General features: G+C 30.4%; 1 protein-coding gene and 1 long non-coding RNA gene across 2 annotated transcripts; one reads left to right on the forward strand and one right to left on the reverse strand.

The window, feature by feature from the left end:
* The first annotated feature begins 7,813 nt into the window (after positions 1 to 7,813).
* Positions 7,814 to 10,043, forward strand: LOC132600572 (uncharacterized). Its single transcript, XR_009567262.1, has 2 exons — positions 7,814 to 8,121; positions 9,716 to 10,043. It is a non-coding gene; the product is annotated as an uncharacterized LOC132600572 (long non-coding RNA).
* Positions 10,044 to 16,460: 6,417 nt separating this feature from the next.
* On the reverse strand, positions 16,461 to 23,418 carry LOC132600573 (alcohol-forming fatty acyl-CoA reductase-like). The gene is made up of 10 exons (XM_060313834.1): positions 23,221 to 23,418; positions 23,005 to 23,108; positions 21,207 to 21,409; positions 21,011 to 21,111; positions 20,194 to 20,386; positions 18,743 to 18,904; positions 18,541 to 18,622; positions 17,656 to 17,928; positions 16,919 to 17,046; positions 16,461 to 16,807 (listed from the first exon to the last, which is right to left on the reverse strand). Exons 1-10 carry the CDS (start codon positions 23,297 to 23,299, stop codon positions 16,654 to 16,656), a joined length of 1,479 nt encoding a protein of 492 aa, XP_060169817.1. The 5' UTR covers positions 23,300 to 23,418; the 3' UTR covers positions 16,461 to 16,653.
* Positions 23,419 to 24,979: the final 1,561 nt, after the last annotated feature.

The following is a 24,979-nucleotide window of genomic DNA, read 5'->3' on the forward strand; positions in this document are numbered from 1 at the left end:
TTGATTAACGATGTACTGAGAATGACATAATATCACATAATACCAAAATGTGTAATTATTAGAACTCGGGTAATAAAATTATATGATGTTATAATAGTCGTGCAATAATATTTTTTAAAAATTCACAGTAAAATAAAATAATATTATTTAATTATGCAAAGATAAATGCGATGCGTGTGCGTAAGCTGGTAAAATACTGAAATGATAAAAATTGTGAATAATAATAATAATAATAATAATAATAATAATAATAATAATAATAATAATAATAATAATAATAATAATAATAATAATATTAATAATAATAATAATAATAATAATAATAAGTAACTGAAATATAATAATGAAGCCCCGATTTTGATAAAAGGCTAATAATCATAGTAAATACAATATATATATATTTTTTAATTTTCCACAAAATGTTAAGAGCATAAATAGGTATTTTGGAAGAGAGGCGGGACAAAATTGGGTGTCAACAATGGTGACATAGAAAATCTAACTTATCTTTATAAATAGGATACAAAAGAAATGAGTTTTCTTTCTCTTTCTTTATTTGCTTTGTTTAGCCAATTTCGGTTAAAAATATGTATAATTGGGTAAATCTTGAAAATGTTTATAAAATATACTCGGATTCATATTTTGTGTGTTAATGACGTTTTGAAATTTTAAAATAGTAAGGATAAAATATGATTCCTTTATCTAAAAAATGTGTAATCATACTATTTTGAATGTCAATTATTCTAAGAAAGATAAATATTCTAGATATTATAAACATTTCAACAGAAAATAAGAAGGAATCTTATGCAATTAATTGTTGGTTTTCTTGAAATTAGCTACCCATTACTAAAAAGAAACTAAACCCCACTAACTTCATTATGGTTCATCTAATCTAATAAGACAAAATAAAATGTTAAGTCATATGAGGCGAATAAAATACACAACAATAAAATAAGGAAGAGAGTAAAGAGTGAATGGGTTAGGCCCATTTTCTTGGACTGTTACTGCGGTCTGTTGACTGTTGGGCTTCGGCCCAGCAGCCTTAATAGGTTGCTAAGAACTGTTCATCGCCTATTGGGCTTCAGCCCAGATTTTTGCTTTCCTATGTGGCTGCGGACAGGGCTGGACACAAGAGGAGTCGTGTTGGGCTTTTAGCCCAACGCCAAGTGCAGAGGAGAACGAGTCCCTCAGACTCGTATGCGATAATCATGCATAAAAACGGAAGGAAAAGATTAGTAAATTATCAATGAATAATGTTAAAACATATGAAATATAAACTCAAAATAAATCAGCAGATTGTGTATATACTATGTATATTTAAGTATACTTCATGTATACACATTCATAGCTGTTTTAAATAGAGGTATACCGGTAATATACGTAAATATACATAACCAACTGAAATATACTTGCAGCAACGCACAGAATTTAAACAACACCACATGATAATATAGACTACGCACAGGACCTGCTAATACATATTCATTCACGTGAAGATGCTCGGAATATAGATTAAGTAAATTGGCAACATACAACACATATCAAGCCTAAACATGGCATACAAATATCTACTGAATTCAGGAGGGATATTCATGGTATTCAGTCACGTTTCCAGTTCATATTCTTTGTATTAACAAGGCAAAGCACTAATAATTGCAGCACAATATCATTCCTGCCAATAGCTAGCAATTCTGCTCGATTAAACTACAAAAGGGTAATTATCTTTTCCTCTCCAAAGCACAAATTTTCAGCCCAGCAGTACCAGTTCCAATTTCAGTCAACGTAATGCATTATTTGAACACAATATTTAATATATCATGGGATATTCCAACAAAAGCACAAACCATACAGGACATACACATCTTTGAACCAAAACATGACATTTCCAGCATTCATTAACTAATTCAAATCACAGGCCACACGATTTATACAGAATTATTTAAGTCAAGGTCGGTTGTTCTTAAGATTCAAAATGTCTAGAATACAACAGTCAATAATCAATCAATTTGAACCCAAAGCATTTGTTCATTGGCATTCCCCAAGCCAATCTCATAACAGAATATAAACATTCCAGTTATGGCAGACTAAATGACATGCTCTTATCTGATTCAAGAAATGCATCAGCACAGACACATAACATACATGAATGACAAAAGACCATGCTATCATTTTCAATTCAACTGTCCAAACTTTATGCAAGGCAGTTTCAAATTAACAAACTGAAATTAAATGCATGACAAGCTGGACTGGACCACAGGTTCATATACAGCAGTGATATTCAACAAGGATATTCATATTTACAGACAAACATATTTAACAGACACAGAGATGAAATGCCAGGTTCAAATACAAAGGACTAATTCAGTATACCATATTCTATAATTAATACATATGCTCCGAATTCTCAGGTTCACGAAATTCACACCTAAGCATCCAAAATACAGTAGACATCTTTCAAATTTATTTAGCATAGGATTATCATATGATGAACTCAACAGATTTCAGACCAAACGAGAGGGCTGCTGCCATTAAACAGCAGCTGAAACCATATTTCTCATCAAGCCGAATTCCCAAAATGCAGCAACAGCACGTGCAGGAAAAGAGATAATATACCAAACAGTTTTGGGTATACATAACATGCGCAGCCTCAGTTAAACAAGTACCACAGAGTTATTTAAGAAAATAAACCCCTGTACGCAAGGCATACCAGCGGGTTTTAACAGTATACTCACTAATGCAAACATCATTCTTTGGACCAGGTTTCATCCATTTTTGGACTATATTTAAGTCCCGATATTCAAATCCATAATTTATAGCTAATGCACATATATCACAGCCTTCAATACCTAAGCTTCTATGAATATACAACAGAAATATGGCTATCCCTTTTAAGTCAGTCAAGTTTCACAGACTTGGCCAAAGCCTATTCAACAAATATCTCATAATTAATGATGGTTCTGAGTTTTACTAACAAACAAGATCAATGAGCAAGCTATGTTACGCCTTCACATTAAACCCATAATCATTCTACTGATTCATACTGGCTTGAATAAACTATATTTGACTACAATTTAATCAAGCTAAGCAACATTTAAACACAAACAAACTGAACAGTCATGGATAAGTGACTACACATGCTCAACCAAGCTACCAATCACGCTAAATAGGGAGGAAACCTGAACAGACTCGCAGACTAGCTGAATTAGGCATGGATAGGTTTAGGCTAAACCAAACAGTACCAAGAAAATGAACTGATTTGCACACATAGCGACAATTATGAAGCAAAAAAAACTCAGATTAAACTAGAAAACACAACAAGACTAATCTAATAATTAAGCTAAGACAATAAGCTAAACCTGTTAAATGGCAGATTGATATTAACCATTCTAGCAACTGAACTAATAGCGAGATAATGCGTGATTAAATACAACTAATCTAAAAAAATATGCCAACTGATATACATTCAAATGAGTATGAAACTGAATATCTTGAGCCTACCCCCCTTAACATTCTACAGAAGCCAATCATACTAAATAGGAACAAACAAAGGGGAAATCATGTTAAGGTATGCAAGCTAAATAAAATCATGTACTGTTGTATACAGATCCAAAACAGAACAGCCCACATAATATAGATTTAATTAGAGGCACACTTTTCTAACAAGGGAATGGATATCCTCTAGTCATGTTGCAATAATGCTACTAGGTATTAACTAACAAGCTTGAATCCTAACAGCGGGACATGAAATACTCCTAAGCAAACAAACATAATAAGTTGGGAGGGAAGCACATATCTTTATAAACTGATTGTCTTGAATCACGTCGACTAGAAAAAAAAAAAGGAAATGCCTAATTGGAACGAAGTTATTTAATTAGGTAGTTTTAGATTTCCACTTCAACCACATGTCCATTTCCCAATCCTTTCTTGAAAATGAACATTCAAATTTTAAAACATTTAACTTGTAATTCAAAGCCAGGGCAGGACCAACATTAGTAATTATAGCTAAACCATATCTAGCTAGGCACATGTTAACTATCATTAACCCTAGAACAACATATTGATTAATACTAACTAAATAATCACCTAAACTAACAGACACATGAAAAAACAAACTATCAATCTTAAACTAACTAACAAAGCAAGGACAAAATATCAACCTCAACTAACAAATACAGGACAAACAGCTGCAGATAAACACAAAAAAAAACACATCTTAAACTAACACAGAAGCATATCTAACTAAACATAAACCGAATCTAGCATATAAACATATAAACACCTCTTAAACTGCTGAAACTGAAATCAACTAAATAGAGAAGAGTTGTTCACCTTTTTCGAGTGCAGCGAACTGAGGTGCGGGGGTTCTCGGATCTACACTCGTTAAATTCGAGTTTGCGATGCTCGGATTAAAAGCGACACAGAGGCAAGCAAAATATAGAAAATTGATTTAATGTTCTTGACTCGACGTTTAGAATTTCTTATGACTACTGAAAACTTAATATATATATTTTTAGGAAATTTCGGGGTTTCAAGATTCTTTTTCAGTGATCTTCGGGTTCAAGATCTCTCAGTTTGCAAGGGATTTTCAGGGATTTTTGGGGTTCAAGAACTCGTTTTAGTAAGGCAATGTTTGGGCGTTCTAAAACCTGTTTTCCTAAAGGATTTCTTGCGATTCTAGAACCTGTTGTTGGGGAATTTCATGAATCGAAAACAAAGAAGTCTGGTTCCAGCCACCCCCCCCCCCCCCCCCCCCCCCCCCCCCCTTTCGACTCAACTAAACAACTATTTATAGGTTTTTTTAGTTTTTTGTGTTGAAGAAAGAGAAAAAGAGGAGCGGGGGGACAAGACGAAGGTGGGGAACAGAGGGAAGTGGGAGCGGGGTGTAGGCGGCGGTGGTGGGGCGAAGGAGATGATGATGAAGAAGAGAAAGAAGGGAGCGGGAGTAGGGAGTGAAAGAGATAGGAGAAAAAAGGGGGGGGGGGGGGGGGGGGGGGGGCGTCGGCTGAAGGAAAAATATGGAAGGAAACCCTTTTCCTTTCTTTTGAACGGATCCGGGTCGGGTCCAAATGATTTAATGGACTGAGTTGGCTAAAATATGGGTCGGTTGGGCAATTATTTGGGCTGAATTTTATGAATTGATCCGAAAATAGTACGGTTCTAAAGAGACCCGTTTTAAATTAATCATATAAAGTATTTTTAAATTAATAATATAAAGTATGTGTTTATTAATATTTAGATGAAAATAAAATGACGTTGTAATAGCCGGGCGATAATATATTTGAGATTCAACAGTAAATAAATGTTATTATTAAATTACGCGAAGATAAATGCGGTGGTGCGTGTGCATAAGCTGGTAAAAAATGTTGAAATGATAAAAAATGTGAATTATAATAATACTGGTAATAAAATAATAATAATAATAATAATAATGATAATAATAATAATAATAATTATAATAATAATAATAACAATAATAATAATAATAATAATAATAATAATAATAATAATAATAATAATAATGGTAGTAGAGACGGTAATAAAAGATAATGACAGGATAATGCAATGCCGGTATTAATAAGGAGCTAATAATTATAGTAAGATATAAATATATATTTTTTAATTTGCCAAAAAATATTAGAAGCGTAAACAGGTATTTCGGAGGAGAGGCGGGACAAAATTGGGTGTCAACATTTATGATGCCCACATGGTATATATCATATACTGACAGAGTATCGTAGAGGAATGGTTTGTTTCCTCAAGAAAAACACTACCAAGTCCTTTATGATACATCTATATCATATACTGACAGGGTATCATAGAGGACTGGTTCATTTATTCAAGAAAAACAGTTCTCAGCCCTCTATGATACCCCCATGGTATATATCATATACTAATAGGGTATCATAGAGGACCGCTTCATTCCTTCAAGAAAAATCCAACTCAATCTTATATGATATTCACATAGTATATATCATATACTAACAATGTATCATGGATGAATGACTCACATGATATATTATATACTGACAAGATATCATAGAAGACCGACTCATTCTTCAAAATTTATGATACTCACATGGTATATATCATATACTTATAGGGTATCACAAAGATTGGTTCATTCATTCAAGAAAAACACAGCTCAATCCTCTATGGAGCCCACATGGTATATATCTAATATTGATAGGGTGTCACAATAATTGATTCATTCCTTCAAGAAAAACACAACTCAATCCTCTATGTATGGTATATATCATATACTAACAAGGTATCATAAGGACTAATTCATTCCTTATCAAATAATAAAAAAAATATTTGGTAGTCCTGAATGATACCCATATGGTATAAATTACATACTGACAGCGTATCATAAGGGCTTGATTCATTTCCTCAAAAAAAAAAAATCAGTCCTATATGATACCCACATGGTATATATCATATACTGATAGGGAATCATAGAGGACTGGTTCATTCCTTCAAGAAAAACACAACTCAATCTTATATGATATCCATGTGGATATCATATACTTACAAGGTATATCCTCTATGATACCAACCTGCCATATATCATATACTGACAAGGTATCTTATATGGCATACTTTTTCTTAAACAAATAACTCTACTCAATCCTCTATGATACTTACATGGCATATATTATATACTAACAGGTCTCATAGAGACTAGTTCATTCCTTAAACACTAAAAATACACTTCTCAGTCCTCTATGATACCCACATGATATATATCATATACCGCCAAGATATCATAAAGGACTGATTCATTACTTACAAAGAACTCCCCAGTCTTTTATGATACCCAGTTACCCATGTCGTATATATCATATACTGACATGGTATCATAACAGACGTTTTTTTGTGTTTTTTTCCTAATAAAGACCAGTCCATTTGAAAGGCAAACTGTGCAATTACTTCACTTATATCCCTTTATTTTAGAGCCCAAGAATTAATTCCTTAGCCCACTAAGTGTTGACCCATTAGTATACGGGTCATTTGCACGATTGTTCTTTGTTGACACTCAATTTTGTCCCACTTTTCCTCCGAAATAACTATTTCACGCTCCTAATATTTTGGCAACTTTTTTTTAAAAAAAAATTATTTGCATTTTTTCTTTACTATAATTATTAGCTTTTATTAATACCGGCATTTCATTATCCTGTTGTAGTCACTACTGTTATTATCTTCTATTACAATTACTAGCCATTATTATTATTATTATTATTATTATTATTATTATTATTATTATTATTATTATTATTATTATTATTATTATTATTATTATTATCATTATTATTACCACTATTCGTTACTATTATTTATTACTAGTATTATTATAATTTGCGTTTCAGCATTTTTTATCACCTTCTGCATACGCATCGCATTTTATTCCGCACAATTAAATGATAGCGTTTATTTATTGTTAAAATATTAATTGCACGGCTATTACAACATTATATAATTTTATTACCTGAGCCCTAATAATTACATATTTTGTATTAGGTAATATTTTGTCACACTCAGTATATGGTTAATTAAAATAAGCCTTTTATTTAAGTTTAGAAGCCAAACTATTTCTTGCACTCAATCCGTATTTTTGATTTACCTGACCCAAATCAAAGCCCAATCAACTCATAAACATTTTTTGGACCAGCCCATATTTTGATTTATCAAATCCAATTTTCGGACCAGTCCACATTTCAATTTACCAGTCCAAACCAGCCCATACCCGGTCCAATTTCGACCCGCCTCATCTTTAGGGTTCCTTGTTCATTTTTACTCCTACACCGCCGCTCACCTCTCCCCTCTATTCTCTTTCCCTTCTCTCTTTTCTTTCCATCGTCATCGCACAAAACAAAACCCTATAAAAGGGTGGCGGGTTGAATCGTTTAAGGGGAGGGATTTTGGAATCAAAGCTTTCAGTCGCAAAAATCCCTAAAATACGAGTTCAATTGACAGTTTTAATCTTGTTTGTTATCAAGTAAAAATACTAAATCAATTCTTCGTTTGCCTTGGTGTTGTTGCGAATCCGAGCATCGCAAGTTCGGATTCGATAGTGTTCGAGTAGATATCGGAACCTCGCGCCTCACTTTGCTGCACCTGAAGAAGGTCAGTAAACATCTACTCTTTATCGTTGAATTAAATGCTCTCTGTTATCTTAAAAGGGTGATGTTTTGTTCGAGAGAAAAGTTATTCTTTTAAGGAAAGTTGCTGTTTTTTGATATAAAAAGAAAGCTACTGGTTTTTTTTTTGGGGTTAAAAAGTTACTGTTCCAATTAAGAAACAAAAGTTACTGATTTTAGGGGATTACATTTGTTGAACGTGTAGTTTGAACAACTCCGTCGCTCGTCTAAATCTTTGTTTGAAGTACTTATGTGGATCTATTTTTGCCGCATTTAGTTAAAAACCAGCGTATAAAATAACATACAATGTTGTTATAACTTAAGATAAGAGGGGCATCGATTTGATTAGTGAAAAGGATGTGATTAAGTGATTCAATACTTGTCTGTTCTTATTTCCTGCATTGTGATTAAGTGATTCCATGCTTGTTTGTTCTTATTTCATGCATTGTCATTCATGAAGGCATGTATTCAGGATCATTCAATTTTCCATTTTTTAGAAAAGTGCTAATTTGTTTAGATCGCAAAATGGTGTTATTATTGATCATTTTTAATTAAAATGCTAGTCTGTGGATTATTTGATCTCGGGGTTGTTTGGTTTGTTTTGCTTCCACTTTGTATCCATGTTTCACTCTTAGAAGATGACAGCTATTGTTTTGTATACCTTTTTTTTTTTTAAAAAAAAAGGGGCTCAAGATCGGATTAAGTGTAGCTTGTTTGTTGAAATAATTTTTGAGGTTGAACTTTCTTTTTGGGTTGCTGCTTTGGCCATTCTACGGACTTATTTTGGCCAAGACTTTGCTGCAATTTTTTTGGCCATTTTGCCGCTGCTTTCTTGCCATTTACCGCTGCCCTTCAAGGGCAGATTGTTGGCCTGAATATTAATTAATTTGAGTTGAGTTATGCCACTAAGTTAAATGCTGCATTTTGAGACTGAAAGATGCCATCTTTGAGTCCAAATGGCTGCACTCTTGAGCTGCTATCTAATGAACTACTGCTGCACCTTAAAGGGTTAAATGAGTTGCATTCATGAGATACTTCACGGCGAATAGTTACTGCATTATTTTGTCGATGATCTACTGCATTCCTGAAATATTATCATCCTGTTGCCACATGCTATGGCTATCTGTTGCTACTACTGGTATTGTAATGTTTGCTGATTTGAGGCACTTCAAGTTTGAAAAACAAAATACATACAGCCCATTTATGACCAAGTCACTGCCTTGTCAAGGATGGTATTGGATGGGCTGTTGTTGCTTCGCTGAAAATATGCAGCTGCTACGCTTTAATATTAAACTGATTTGAACACTTAAAACTTGCGTAAAAAGAGAGTGGGGTTGCTATACTTAAGTTCGGGTGCAATTAATATGCTAAGTTTTTTTTTTTCCTTATATGTTATTTTTTTACATTTGATTCTTTTATCTAGCTTTTAATAATTGGGATTATATAGACTTTTTTTTTCCTTATTGAGAATTGTTTCTAATCCTTCTTCCTTTCATTTTATGCATGACCATCGCATACGAGTTCGAGAGACTCGTTCTTCTTCCGCATTTGGCGTCAACATGACTCCTCTCCCTGTCCAGCCATCTGTTCGCAAAAAAGATAGAAAAAACAAGTCCTGGGCCAAAGCCCAATAGGCAGCAACAGCAGCAGTAGCAGTCCTTCAAAATGGGCTGAGCCCATTTAATTTTATTTCAGCCTCTATTTTTTTTTTTATGCATTTAATTTGTATTATTTGACTAACCCTTACTGTGTTTTGTTTTCCTAACTTAGATGAATTCTCGTAAAATTTAGTGGGTTAGCTTTAGTATAATGGGTAGAATTTAAGAGAGAAACTCGCCATTAGTCCCATAAGTTTCTTTTTATGTTGAACTATTTATAGCATATATAATATTTATTTTATTGGAATAATTGATTTGCAAAATAGCATGCCTATATATTTTGGGTTAAAGGAATCATTTGTGTTCTTACTATTTTAGGAATTTCAGGATTTCACTAATACACAAATATAAATTCAAGTATATTTTATAAATAACTCTTCAAGTTTGAATCAATCATGCATATTTTTAGCTAAGCATAATTAATAAGAGATAATGAGAAGGAGAAAGAAAATTTGCACCTTGTCTATATTCCTAAATTGCAAAATCAATTAATATCTCGCCATTTGAGTTGTTTCAAATATTAAAACGCTGCAACCCGCACTCTTTTCCATTTATATGCAAATTATTATATTTTGCAAATCTTATTTTTTAAAATAGCATTTTTTTAAAGCCATAGCAATATTTATAAGATTATTTTCTATAGCATTATTATATTTTCACTTAAAGCTTTAGCAACATTCTTAAGTTTATTTTAAATAGCTTTATTATTTAAAGCCTTAATAATATTTACAAGTGTTATTTTAAATAGCTTATATTTTCCTTTTAAAACATTAGCAACATTCTTAAGTTTATTTTAAATAGCTTTATTATTTAAAGCCTTAATAATATTTACAAGTGTTATTTTAAATAGCTTATATTTTCCTTTTAAAACATTAGCAACATTGTAAGCCAATTTCTTAAAATTTAAATGCTACATTTACATCTTTAACTTTAATTAATTAACCTAAGTTTGGCCGGATAACCGTAGTTAACGGATTCTAAAGGATGCCTGACACCTTCCCTTTAGGATAATATAAAACTCTTACCTAGAATCACACTGATTAAGCAGACTGTTAACAGAGGTTTAGTTAGCTTTACCTTAGTTAATAATTAGGTGCCCTAATTCACCTTAAAATTAATTAGGTGGCGACTCCTTAAAACAAGCAAGATAGGAATCTCCAATATGTTGTACTCTATTTCAACCCGTTTAAAATGGGGTATGACATTCTTCAAAGGCACTGGTCTTTAATTTTAGTCCCGTAAATTGGTGGTCTTTAATTTTGGCCTTCACTAAAAAAAATTGGTTTCGGATTCGAACTCCCGCTCAGTCAAAAATTAAAAGAAAAATCGCAAGGTAGAGTTTGGATTCGCAAGGCAGAGTTTTGCATGCAAAACTCTATCTCAAGCAGAATTTTGCATGCAAAACTCTACCTTGGGCAGAGTTTCAAGGCAATTTTTTTTTACTTAGTTAGAATTTTACAAACCTCTGCCTTAAGGCCTAACTTTGTTACAAACTTTTGTCTTGCGATTTTTTTTTTTTTAATATTTGACTGAGCGGGATTCGAACCCAAAATCCATGAATTTTAGGCGAAGAACAAAACTTAAAGATTTCAAATTTGAAGGACAAAAGTTAGGGACCAGTGCCTTTAAAGGACATTCCGCACAAAAAAATGTTAGTATACATGCAAATCCTATCTAGCAGCCCGAAAATTGAACCAACTCCATCTTTCTTTCCCAGATGAAAGAATGGAACCCGACTTTTTAAAATGGGCCTAAGTGCACTGGTAGCCATTTTTAAGATCATTGTTTAAAACATAATCAGCTTTCAATATATTTAAAATATAGTCACAAACTTAAAAAGAAAGACAGGAATCCACACCTCCTTCCTTTTTACTTAAGATCAGAGAAGAAGACGATTATGAATACATCAATAAAGCAGTTAAGAGATTCATCAACAAATTTTATATTGTTAGAACTAAGAAAATGAAGTCATGGTCCTTGACATAACCATGATATCTAATGGTTAAAAGTTGTTTTAGTAAGTAAAAAGCGTATGAAGTTTTTAAAATTGCATTGGTGACTCTTTTGATGAAAGAGTTCGAACTTCATGACACGATATCTACAGTTTATAACTAACAACACTACTAAAAAAATAAGAATTAGTGACTGACAAATTTTGTAGCTAAACAATAAAATTTATTGTCAATTCTATTTAGTGACGAATTAGTGACAAATTAGAAAAAACTCTGTTAACTACGAATAATTTAACGACAAAATTTGTAGCTAATTATAATTTCTTTTTTGCAGTGCGCCCTAAAGTAACTTGTTCTACAACTACATCACCTTTTATTGTGATATATATGTTCTTTCCCTTGATTAGTTGAGCATCATCAACATTTAATCCAAATATATTTTTAAGCACTCTTTGAGCAGATTTTTTTAAAATCAGTATATTCATCTCTACCGTGCTTGTTGTCTAATTTTTTGGCTGTAAAGATTCACAAACTACTAAGTTTTTTTTTTTGGTTAGTACTTGGCTAAACCAGAAATCAGCAAGAATTGGGAGAAGAAATGTGAGAACAAGTGGTCATGTGCCATTCAAATCAAGAAGTGGCTTGTTTTAAATATTTTACAAACGCTAGCTAGTTATGTTTTAAATGGAAGCCCTGAAAGTGGCTTTATTCTTAATCTTAAGTTTAAATATGTATCATAAAAAGGTTCAGATTTACCCTAATTGTTGCGAGATTAATCTTCTATATTCTTCGTTCCCCCATTAAAAGTGTATAATTAAAAAATGACTATGTATCATTAGAGAGTTGCAGCTGACGTACTTTAATTTATCGATATTGACGATTTTACATTGTCGTATAAGTAAAACACGTGGACAATAAATAAATAAATTTGCCCTTGATCTGTTCCAAATTACTTATTGATGCCCCTCGTCTTATTTTTATACTTTATATATATAAAGACTAGACGGCCTATGCGCACGGGCCCAACACTTCGGATTATAGTTTATCTATGTATATGTAGTTGTGTTTAGATAGTAATAATATATATATATATATATACACACACTATGTTCCAAATACGATTAGTATAACACTGTAGTTTGTGCTCCGTATCTAAAACTTTATTATATTCGTGTTTGCTACGAAAATTTATTAATACTTTTTAAAAGAGAAGACTTGTTTAAAAGAAAACTATTTTCCTCTCTTTGAGATAAAATAATAGCAATATTTAAGCATCAGTTGATACTTTCAATTTTAATTCGATTAATTTAAAGATGTAAAATACTTATTGTTTTTTATTAACTTTTGATTTGGATAATTTTAATTCAAATTATTAAATTAATTTTACATGTTTAAAACGAAACAAAGTAGAAATTAATTTTCTATTTAAACGAAGAAATGCTATTTTTTAATTTTTGGTAAATATTCTCGGTTTAGCTTATTTTACTTGTTATGTTGTCTTTTGCATGAATTTTTAAGGAAATGTGAATTAGAATTATTCATTTGATATTAATCTTTTTTCACATTTATTAGAGTAAGAATAAAAATAAAAAAGTAATTAAATTATATTTTATTTTTTAAATATATATACTTTGGGAATTACATGAATATTATTTGATTTTTTAATATATGGGGTGCACGTTCCTCTTTTTTTTTTTGACGTTGGCTTTTTTTTTTAAATATGGGGTCCACTTTTTTTTTATGAGTTCCGAGAGGGTGGGGTCCACTTTTTTTCATGAGTTCGGAGAGGGTGGGGTCCACCCTCCCTTTTTTTTTTTTTTTTAAGAGTGACTGACGACGAAGCATGGGTAAATCGATGCTTCTATATAGTAGAAAAATAGAAATATAATAAAGTATTTCTATCTACTTTTTAGAAGAGTTGGTAATATAAAGTATAAAAAGTTATTTTTTTGTCCTTAAATAAAAAAGTGGGTGGGACCACAAAGGATTTTTTTGTCGTTAAATAAAAAAGTAGGACTGAATACGGACGACGATCTTGCCTCTATAAACCGGCTCTTCTATATAGTAGTAATAGTAAAGTAATACATATAATTTTTTTATCAAATTTTGATTTGGATAATTCTAATTCAAATTATTATATTAATTTTACATGTTTAAAATGAAACAAAATAGAAATTATAAATATTTTTTGTTTAACTCATTTTACTTGTCATGTTATTTTTCACACGATTTTTTAAGGAAACGTCAATTCGAATTATAATTTCACTAATTTATCTTATTAATTATTTGATCTTCATTTAATATTATTTTTTCTTTTATGACATTAATCTCTTTTCACATTTATTAGAGTAAGGAAAAAATGAAAAAATAATTAAATTCTATCTTATTTTAATATATAAGTATTTTAAATATGTTGTTGTACAATAATTTCATTTGCTCCCACTAATGGGTTGATATGCATGTGGCAATAAATCCATCATTATTGATTTAATTGTTTGATTTTCTAAGCACTTTTTTTTAACATTATTTGTTTTTTTTTTAATATGGGTTTCACTTTTTTTTTTTTTTTTAATATTGCTTGATTTTTTTAGTATGAGATCCACTTTTCTTTTCCTCTGAGTTTGGATGTGGTGGGTTCTACTTTTTTTTTTCTCTTTGTTTTTTTTTCCTTAAATACTGGTTGGTGTTTAATATGGGGCCATGAAGAACTTCTATTTTTTAATTTTTATTAAATATTTTTTGTTTAACTCATTTTACTTGTCACGTTATTTTTTACACGATTTTTTAAGGAAACGTCAATTCGAATTATAATTTCACTAATTTATCTTATTAATTATTTGATCTCCATTTAGTATTATTTTTTCTTTTATGACATTAATCTCTTTTCACATTTATTAGAGTAAGGAAAAAATGAAAAAGTAATTAAAATCTATCTTATTTTAATATATGAGTATTTTAAGTATGTTGCTGTACAATAATTTCATTTGCTCCCACTAATGGGTTGATACACATGTGGCAATGAATCAATCATTATTGATTTAATTGTTTGATTTTCTAAGCACTTTTTTTTTAACATTGTTTTTTTTTTAATACGGGATTCACTTTTTTTTTTAATATTGCTTGATTTTGTTAATATGGGGTCCACTTTTTTTTGTGTGGCCTTTTTTGTTTAACTCATTTTACTTGTCATGTTATTTTTTACGCGATTTTTTAAGGAAACGTCAATTAGAATTATAATTTTATTAATTTACCTTATTAATTATTTGATCTCCATTTAATATTATTTTTTCTTTTATGACATTAATCTCTTTTCATATTTATTAGAGTAAGGAAAAAATGAAAAAGTAATTAAATTCTATCTTATTTTAATATATAAGTATTTTAAGTATGTTGTTGTACAATAATTTCATTTGCTCCCACTAATGGGTTGATACGCATGTGGCAATAAATCCATTATTATTGATTTAATTGTTTGATTTTCTAAGCACTTTTGTATTTTAAGTATGTTGCTGTATAATAATTTCATTTGCTCCCTCTAATGGGTTAATATGCATGTAGCAATGAATCAATCATTATTCATTTAATTGTTTGATTTCTAAGCACTTTTTTTTTTTAACATTGTTTGTTTTTTTAATATGGGATTCACTTTTTTTTTTAATATTGCTTGATTTTGTTAATATGGGATCCACTTTTTTTTTTCTCGTGAGTTTGGATGTGGTGGATTCCACTTTTTTTTTAATTACTGGTTGGTGTATAATATGGGGCCAATTTTATTTTTTTAATATTAGTTGTTGTTTAATATATATGGGGCCCACAATTTTTTATTTTTGAAACGGACGATACACAATTTTTTAAGGAAACGTCAATTAGAACTATAATTTCACTAATTTACCTTATTAATTATTTGATCTCCATTTAATATTTTTTTTTCTTTTATGACATCAATCTATTTTCACATTTATTAGAGTAAGGAAAAAATGAAAAAGTAATTAAATTCTATCGTATTTTAATTATATAAGTATTTTAAGTATGTTGCTGTATAATAATTTTATTTGCTTCCACTAATAGGTTGATACGCATGTGGCAATAAATCCATCATTATTGATTTAATTGTTTGATTTTCTAAGCACTTAATTTTTTAACATTGTTTGTTTTTTTAATATGGGATTCACTTTTTTTTTTAATATTGCTTGTTTTTGTTAATATGAGATCCACTTTTTTTTTTAATTACTGGTTGGTGTTTAATATGGGGCCCAAATTTTATTTTTTTAATATTAATTATTGTTTAATATATATGGGGAATTTTTTTTAATTATTAATTATTAGTTGTTGTTTAAAATAATAATCTATATGGGGCCACAATTTCTTTGGGGCCCTCAATTCTTTATTACGAAAACGGACGAAGAAAAATATCCCACTCGTGCTTCTATATAGTGTAAAAATTACCACGATCATAGCTGGTGACCAAGAAGGACCTTTACACCACTTCAAGCAATGCAGGCAAACTTTTTTTTTTTTTTTTTTTAAAATTAAACGTTACAATTGGACGTGATATCTCATTCTTCTAGAAAGTGACAGTCATCAGCTCCACAAGAAAACTATCATTCAACTTTTAATAACCATAGCAAAGTTTGTGCATGCAAACCAAATAACAAACGTTCACAACCTTTGTGTATTTCCAAGCCAACTTAATAAAAAATTATTTCAACAAAGGATAATATAACATCTTCATTTAGAACAAAAAGCGTCAAGGATACAACAAATTGAAATAGATAAACTGAATGTAATTCGTAACGGCAAAATACATTTTGATACAATTTAAAATTAAATGGAAAACTTTAATTCACCCTAGCAATATAAATCATCTAATTTATATAATACTGATCAAATTTCAGTATTAATAATAAATCACTTAAATACGTATCTTACAACTCCAGGAAGATGAATTTTCGTGAAATAATCTTCCCAATTGATACTCTTTGGGTCAAAGTAGAAAATGTCTGTTTCAATGCCACTCTCTCTTGCTGCCATACGTAATTTTTCTGTATTTAAATCGTCGAATCTGTAGAGAATTCAATTAATTATATAAATTAGTTGATGAAACCATAAAATAAAATTAAAATTGAAAGAACGATTTAATATTTTATAATATCTAAATGAGGATTTTACTTACGCTGTCTTGAAGAATAAATAGGGTCCATAAAGGTCTATCAATCGCATTACAAATTTGATTCTCCTGTAAAGCTGCAAGTATTTGCCTTGAAAATATTGACAACATGCTGCGTTTAGTATCTCTAGTCCCTATATAGAACAAAAAAAAAAAAAAGGAATAGTTATAAAACACTGATAATAGAATAAACAGATATCAAAGAAAAATTTGAAAGCTTGGAAAAGAAATTCAAAACAAGTCAACAATATAGGAATAAGCCTTGCATTAAAAGCTTTTCCCAGTGTCAAAGGAAAGAAACATTAGGTGTCAAACGGACAGGTTGAACTATATTTATTGTGTTAAAACAAATTAAATAAACAAACTGAATGTCTCATAATGCGCTTAATATTTTCTTAGGTTAAGATCGACAAATCATTTTGTTTAATTACTGAATCAAACTGGTTTGTTATGGCTATAACTAACTCAAAAGACTTCTTTTTTCTTTTTCTTTTTTTTCTGATTGAATTTGGACGAGCCATACATGACCAAGATTTTACCCATCAATAAGTATCTATGCTCAACCCAATTAACTCCTGCAGTCTGAATGGACATGACATAAGTTATTATGCGATCTCAACATGTTTAATCAGGAGGTTAAATTTTTTTACCTCCCTAATCATAATCGTTTGAATTTGTTGCCGGTATATATATGTAGTATGTAATAAATTACTATTTTGTTAAAACAAAGAAATGAAACAAACCTTCAGAGGAAGCAAGTAATGAAGGGCCATGTATTTTTGAAAACTATCCATGCTACCCAAAATTGTAACCTTGCCAACAATAATAGGTTTTCCATCCACTTTGTTGATCCATGGATTTTTTGTGAAGTAATTGAATCCATAATCTCTAAGATTAATGATTTCCATTGGGTTTGAAACTGAGGATCCAATATGGTATATGTTCTCACTTCCCTTTTGATCAGCATGAGCCGCCATGGCTACTATCATTGAATTCACCACCATATCTGCTGGAATCTAAAAAAGACAAAATATTAATGCAAACACTACCTATGCAAGCGTGGCTTACACTATCATATTAAGTTGACTTAAAATAGTTAATTGCACAAAAAACAAATTGGTTCATACGACATCTAGTACTTATTTTGAGGCCCGGTCACTCCATAAGACTCATTAAAGGGAGAAGGCCCTTTCTGAGGGCTCGAATCGGGGACCTATAATTAAGGGTAGAAGAATTTTATCCATCCTACCATAATTTTTTATGGTAACATCGGACAACTCTTAAACACAAGTATGATATGTGCTAAACTTTAGAAGAGTTTAAATCCCATGCACGAAAAAATATAGAAAGATTATCATTTATGAGGTTAGTATAGATAATTCATAATGAATATTAACTGGTAACTTAGTAAAATTGGTATTAACATGTTAAATTATACCGACGATGAAAAATGCTTTTGACATGTTTATTGCATACATTTGAAACCCATATAAATAATAATATGCTATAATCTGCTTAATCATGCCGATAATATAGAAACAATTTTAATATAAACATATATATATAACTTAATTAAATCGTACCATTAATAGTACACATGGCTAAATAATTGTAGCATAAATACTTACCACATCCAATACGGTTTTAGGATTGCCAAGGAAGCAAGTTATTCTTCCTTTACCATATCCAACTGCTAAACTGTCAATAGTTCTGCAAATTTTCATAAATAAATATAAGACAGAACAATTATTTTTGCAACATGTGAAAATAAATTTAGAAAAATCATTAAAAAATTGAATTTCTTATGAAAAGTTTTGATTTGGTGAGTACCTGATACCTTCCGCCCAACCAGGAAAAGGTTCTTTAAAAGTGCTAGTTACGATAGTAGGACGAACAGTAACAAGAGGTACTTCTTCTTTCAACTTTCCCAAAAGCATTTCTCCCATTGCCTTTGTGAATACATATGTGTTTGGCCATCCATATTTCCTCGCTCTTCATGATAAAAAAAATGAGAAAGAAATTAATTGTGACCGACTGTAAATGATTTTTATACTGTTAGGTTACTTAAAATTCAACTGCAAGTAGTTTTCTATAACAAACATGAACTGGAAACTTGCAAAACATGCTATGTGACATGTTATAATCGAAGACAATTGCACCGATAGTATAATAAGAATTTATACTCCCTTGTTTTCAATATATGTGGCACTGTTAAGCAAGAAGGAAATTTTTTTAAATTTATAATCTAAAACAAGCCTTAGACATTGTGTAACTATAAATCATCTAATTAAGGATAAAATAAAAAATTTAAAATAAAATTATTTCTACTATTGAAAGGTGATTTTTTTTTTATACAGACTAAAAAGGAATATGACAGGGAGAGTATACACTGGTTTATACTATAATAAATTATAAATCATTAAACTTTACAACTCAAAGATGTCATATCTTGCTTCTCAAATTAAAGTTGAACATTATCCTTTCACAAAATAAAGCAGTAGGGCTCATTGATTCAGTATAGTGAAATCAGAAAAATACTCCTCGTCTGGAATTTCACATCAATATTATTATGTATATTAATGCTAATGGTCTTTGTTCAATCAAACTTTTATTGGGTCATGTCAACATATTGGAAAAGACATGGAACTAAAAAGATAAGTATTCCGAGCCATTAAGAAAAGAACTGAAAAAGAGAGCCTAGCTATGTTGCCTATTGTTAGAACAGATTTGACTTATATTCACTGGGGGCTCGTGTGGTAGGAAGGGATAAAGGAATAAATAATCTCGAGATTAAATTTGAGATGAGTTTATCTCATATTTAATTGAGATAAAATTATCGTATAATTAATTTTGAGATTAATTATTTGAAGATTGTAGTGCTATTTTATTCCTGTGGGAGGATGAAATAATTAATCTCAGAATAAGTAATCCTAGGATAACTTATTTCCCAACCACTAGCAAATTTTAACCTGTAATTGTAGGTTAATTATCATATTTATCAGCTTATCAATCAAACATTAAAAACTTAAACTCTATTAGCATGAATGGGGCATCCACGAGTACTCGACTACCTTCGAAAGACAATCGATTGTTATTCTCAACTTAGTCTCTAAGACGTCATCTTTTATTAGCTAGTCTCCATTACAAAAGAAAAAATGGCGTTATTTGTCGCTAAACAACAAAAAAATTGATAATTTTATTTAACGATGTATTAGTGAGAATTATCACAATAATTTGTTAGCTAAAAAGTATTTAACGACAGATTAACAATTAATGCATACCTTTCCAGGCCAAGCTCCTTCATTGCTGTTGTAATTGATTTCTCAGAAGCATCTTCAGCTTTCAGTTGTTTCAATGTTTCCTCCATCACTTTCCTTTCTGATTCAATATCTAACCCTAATGTCCCATTTAGGGCTTCACCCATATTATATGGTTTCTCCAACATCAACCCTTCCTTTTCACCACATACATATGCTGGGAAAAAAAACCAAATTAAAAAAAAAAATCATGACTTACTTTTATTTTATACTCCCTTTGTTTGTTTGTTTTTGAGTGCCCCAGTTTGATTAGGCACAAAGTTTAAGAAAAAAAATATAGTTTGAAACTTATGGTCTTTAACGACGGATATGATAATGCATCAAAATACTCTTTGAATCTTGTACGCTTAAATATGTCATTTATAAAGGTGGAATTAAAGAGTTACCAAATATAGAAAGAGATTTTTTTTTAAACAGACTAAAAATGAAAGTAAGACATTGGGATTGAGCAGAGAGTAGTTGTTTCCTTTTAGGTTTTTGAGATATATATATATATATATATATATATATATATATCAAGTTCAAAAAAGATTAGAAACTAGACTGAAAATGTAAGGAGCACATCTACATTTCGTCATAAAGATAGATATTTTATGGAGTATTATATATAGCTACTATGCATTATTGCAAAATTATTATGAATTACTTTTCACCAATTTGATTTTGCAAACGTACATAGAAGGGAAGACTAGGTTAATTACAAGCATTGGGGTAAAAAATGTAATTTTTTAATAAATAGAGAGGTTTAATTTATTATTTTATAAGATATAGGTACACTAACCCGTTGACACATGAAGCAGAACCTTTAATTTATTACACTTCTTGGCAAAGTTGAGGACATGCCTAGCTCCAAATGTATTAATTCCCAAGGCCACATCATATCTACATATCAGAATACATATAGTTGAATTAAAAAACATATTAAACTCAATATTTAATTAAAAAATGTACAAAACATATATTATATTGGCCTGTACCTTTCATCAAAGTTGGTAGTTGCAGCTAGATTAACAACAATATCTACTTCCTTCCACATTTCATCCAACAAATTTGAGTCATTCACACCTAAATTCTCGCAAGTTATGTCACCAGGTACAATTGTGGTCCTTTGTGAAACAAAAGTAGTAAAATTTGACCCACATTTTTCTCTTAGAACTTTGAATAAGTCCTTTGCCACTACCTGTTTAAAAAATATATCAGTTATTGCACATATAGGTGTAAAGTCAATTCTTAAATGATTAATTAGTGATATGATTGACAGCTATATATGTTCACCATTAAAGGTTGCGCTGGAATGATAAATACTCCCTCACCCTTAATCAGATATTTAGGGTTCGAGCCTTGATATGGAGTCAAATTTCTTAATAGGAGCGGATGGAGTGTTGTATTACAGGGTTCATCTGAACGCAATACTTTTAATGTGAAACATAAAATAATGCATAAAAATGTATTAGAACTGCAAAAATAGTATTTCCGAACACATAATTTAAAAAGTAAAATGAGTTTAATGCTGAAAACTTTAAAAGTTGAACTCATAGAGCTTAAATCCTGAATTTTTCGTTGTTCGATAAGAAGCGCTTTACTCCGGAATGGAATTTTCTCGGCGTGAAATAAAATTAATCGGGTCCCAAAACTGAGTACCGGAATACCGGGTGAGAAAAAAAAAAAAAAACAGTTGTAATTTTCTTCCTATTTTTTCTTGTTAACCAGAGAAATATTTGGTTTAATTACTTTGAATCATGGTTAGGTTTGTGTTTATACTTGTTGATCAGTTTCTGATTTTGACAAGGCGCAAAAGGGTACAAAGAAAAAGTGTGGGGTCTATTCTGAACGGAACTAATTAATGTCATGGCCATTGATTAAAAACAATGAGTTCAAATGATGATAGTCGTAATGTGCAATATTCTGAAATAAAGAAATGGTAACACTTTTTTTTTGTTTTGGCTTCAGCCTTCAGGTAATGGTACATGTTACTTATTAATGTACATATTGCCAAGAAAAGTAGATTGTAAAATCGAAGATATGGTTTGGTAAATTTAAAGTAAAGGATTATAATTCTTCATATTTAAAGTACGTACTCGAGTTTCCTCGAGGTTTCAATTCTCCACTTTTTCTCTTTTTTTTTTTTTCTTTGAATTTGGAAAATTGTAAATAACATTTTTTTCCTATATTACACAATTCTTTTTAAAATCAAAAAGCTTTTTATAACTTACTATTTTATTGTGGAAAGGAAAGCAGTATGTACGGTTGAAGATATAGTTAAACAAAATAAAAATGTGTTCTCTATCAAATAACTTAAGCTTTAACTGAAATAGTGTCACACTTCAACGTGATATTAGGAAGAAGTCTTATTTTCGAATCTCACTATCTCCGTTATCAAAAAAAAATTTCACGTGATTGATATATAAAAAATAAAAAAAAAACAGATTCATACGTAAGAAGGCCTGTACAAGTCATAATTAAATAAAGAAAAGTGTGTTATCTCTCTAACAATTTAAACTTTTAGATAAAATGATCATATACTTCAAACATATACTGAACATGCTTATGGAATCACGAAGAGAAGAAAGAGACTCGACATTAAGCTTTTGTTCAAGAAAATTAATAAAGGAAGGCTCAGCATGGTGCACGAAGCACCTCGTGCACCATAAAAGCCACACGCACACCAAAGGGTACAATGAAGGAAAATAGGAGGAAAAAAAAAACTAAAAATGTTTTCATCACAGAATTAAGATGGCATTTAATTAACAGGCTTAATTAATTAAATTTGTGTACCTCAGTATTGAAACGTTGCATGGCTGACTTGTCATCTGCAGCTCTTAATAGAAGATAGAGTTTCTTTACATTTGGTTGAACCCTAAGTATCTTCTCCACGAAAACTACAAATAAACAATTAAAATATCAAGAATGGTTCAAATATTTGCCAAAAATAATAATAATAACCAGATTAAAGGGGGGAGGGGGTAAAAATAGGAGAATTTAAATATATACTCTTTGCCAAAAAGCCAGTGGCACCAGTAACAAGAATGGTTCTGTTTTCAAGAAACTTGACAACACTTGTTAACTCCATTGTTTTAAAGACAGTGGCAAATGAACTGAAAATATTTGAGTATGAAAGAAAGAACGAGAATAGTGTTTTATATATGAGAAAACACTAAAGAGTCGAGAGCAATAGAAACAAATTTGGTGCATGTTCTATATATAGTTGAGAGGGGCGTTGAAGAAAATGCCTTTATTTTTCTTTTTGCAAATGATGTTCGTATAGTTATTGGGATTGAGTACACGCAAGTTGCTGAAAATGTCAGTACATTGGAAAAGTAACGATATCTAGTGTACAAAATAATTATTACACCTATTAAATAATTATTACACCTGTAACCTCAAACTAAACATGGTGAGGTGAAACTTCAAAATCAATAAATACCCTCCACGTTGATGGATGCATAGGCGGTAAGCCTTCATTTTTAATTAGAAATGAAATTGTCTTCGGTAGAAAATTGCTTTACCGAGGTGGAGCTAAGGGGAGCTAGAGGCTTTCATAAGAAAATTACATCGTCTATATATATATATATATATATATATATATATATATATAATTAAAATTATTTTTATATATAAATAATATCAGATATTGAGTTCTCGTAGTTTCTTTGAATATTTTTTTTTTTTATATTTGAATCTTCTTTTAGTGAAAATTCTCACTTTGTCATTGTACTTTACTGTCAAAGTGGGACTCTCAGATGCAAATATATCTAAGATTAGTTGAAACCGAAACGGGCGGGTGAAAAACCAAAAAATAAAAGTCAACTTTAAATGTTATTTTTTATTATTGTTTCCTTCTTGGCGAGGTCACCTACATATAATAGTAATGAAGAAACGTGTGTCGTAAATTTGGTAAGGGCTTGGGAGAAAAGGGTGAGCTAAATTTGGTTAATCCCGTTCAACCAACCTTCTTGGAGATATTTCACAAAATCGAATGTTCCATTATAAGTTATTATATATTCAATTTTGAAACAAATTGAAGGGAAAAAAATGCAATTTGTATTGTTATGAATCCTACCTAATAAGCTAGCATGGCGTATTTTTTTTTTTTTTTAAAGGTAGCATGGCGTATTTGAAGTTGTTGTTTGATGCTTTCCTGCTTAATTTTTAAAAATCCATTTTCTTTGTCAACCAAAGGGGAATGCAACATTGCAGCACTGGTTTCATTTGAACTTATTATATTGTCGCATAATATAAATTTATGTATAAATAATTTACTAAAAGTGCTACAAATAATTGGAAGGAATCCACAATTTTAAAAAGAATGATTGAATTTTTCAATATTAAGAATCTTAATGGTTGAATGTGAGTATTCATTTATAATTTGTACTTTGTGTAGAGAAATATAGCAGAAGAAAAATAAATCAGGGAAACCTTCTGCTAGCCCAAGATCGTTAACTAAGATCGGAAGATTCAACTAAAGAAGAGAAAGTTATGAAAAGGAGAACTTTGTTATGGAACAAGATTTCTTGAATTGGCTTGAATTGCTTTAAAGTGGGTTCATTACAAATGACTAAGGCCATATCCCTATTTATACTTGTGTAGGGATGGTTCTAGAAATTATTCTAGATACATCTACAAGAAAAATCTAGTAAACTTTATCTTCTACCACTACTCTAGAATATCTAGATTTTTCTTTAGGATAATTATCCAAGATTCTACACTAGAATATTCTAGATCCCTTACTAAATATCTAGGATTTTTTGTA

Source organism: Lycium barbarum, chromosome 6, assembly GCF_019175385.1.
Source record: "Lycium barbarum isolate Lr01 chromosome 6, ASM1917538v2, whole genome shotgun sequence".
In the NCBI taxonomy this organism is placed as follows: domain Eukaryota; kingdom Viridiplantae; phylum Streptophyta; class Magnoliopsida; order Solanales; family Solanaceae; genus Lycium; species Lycium barbarum.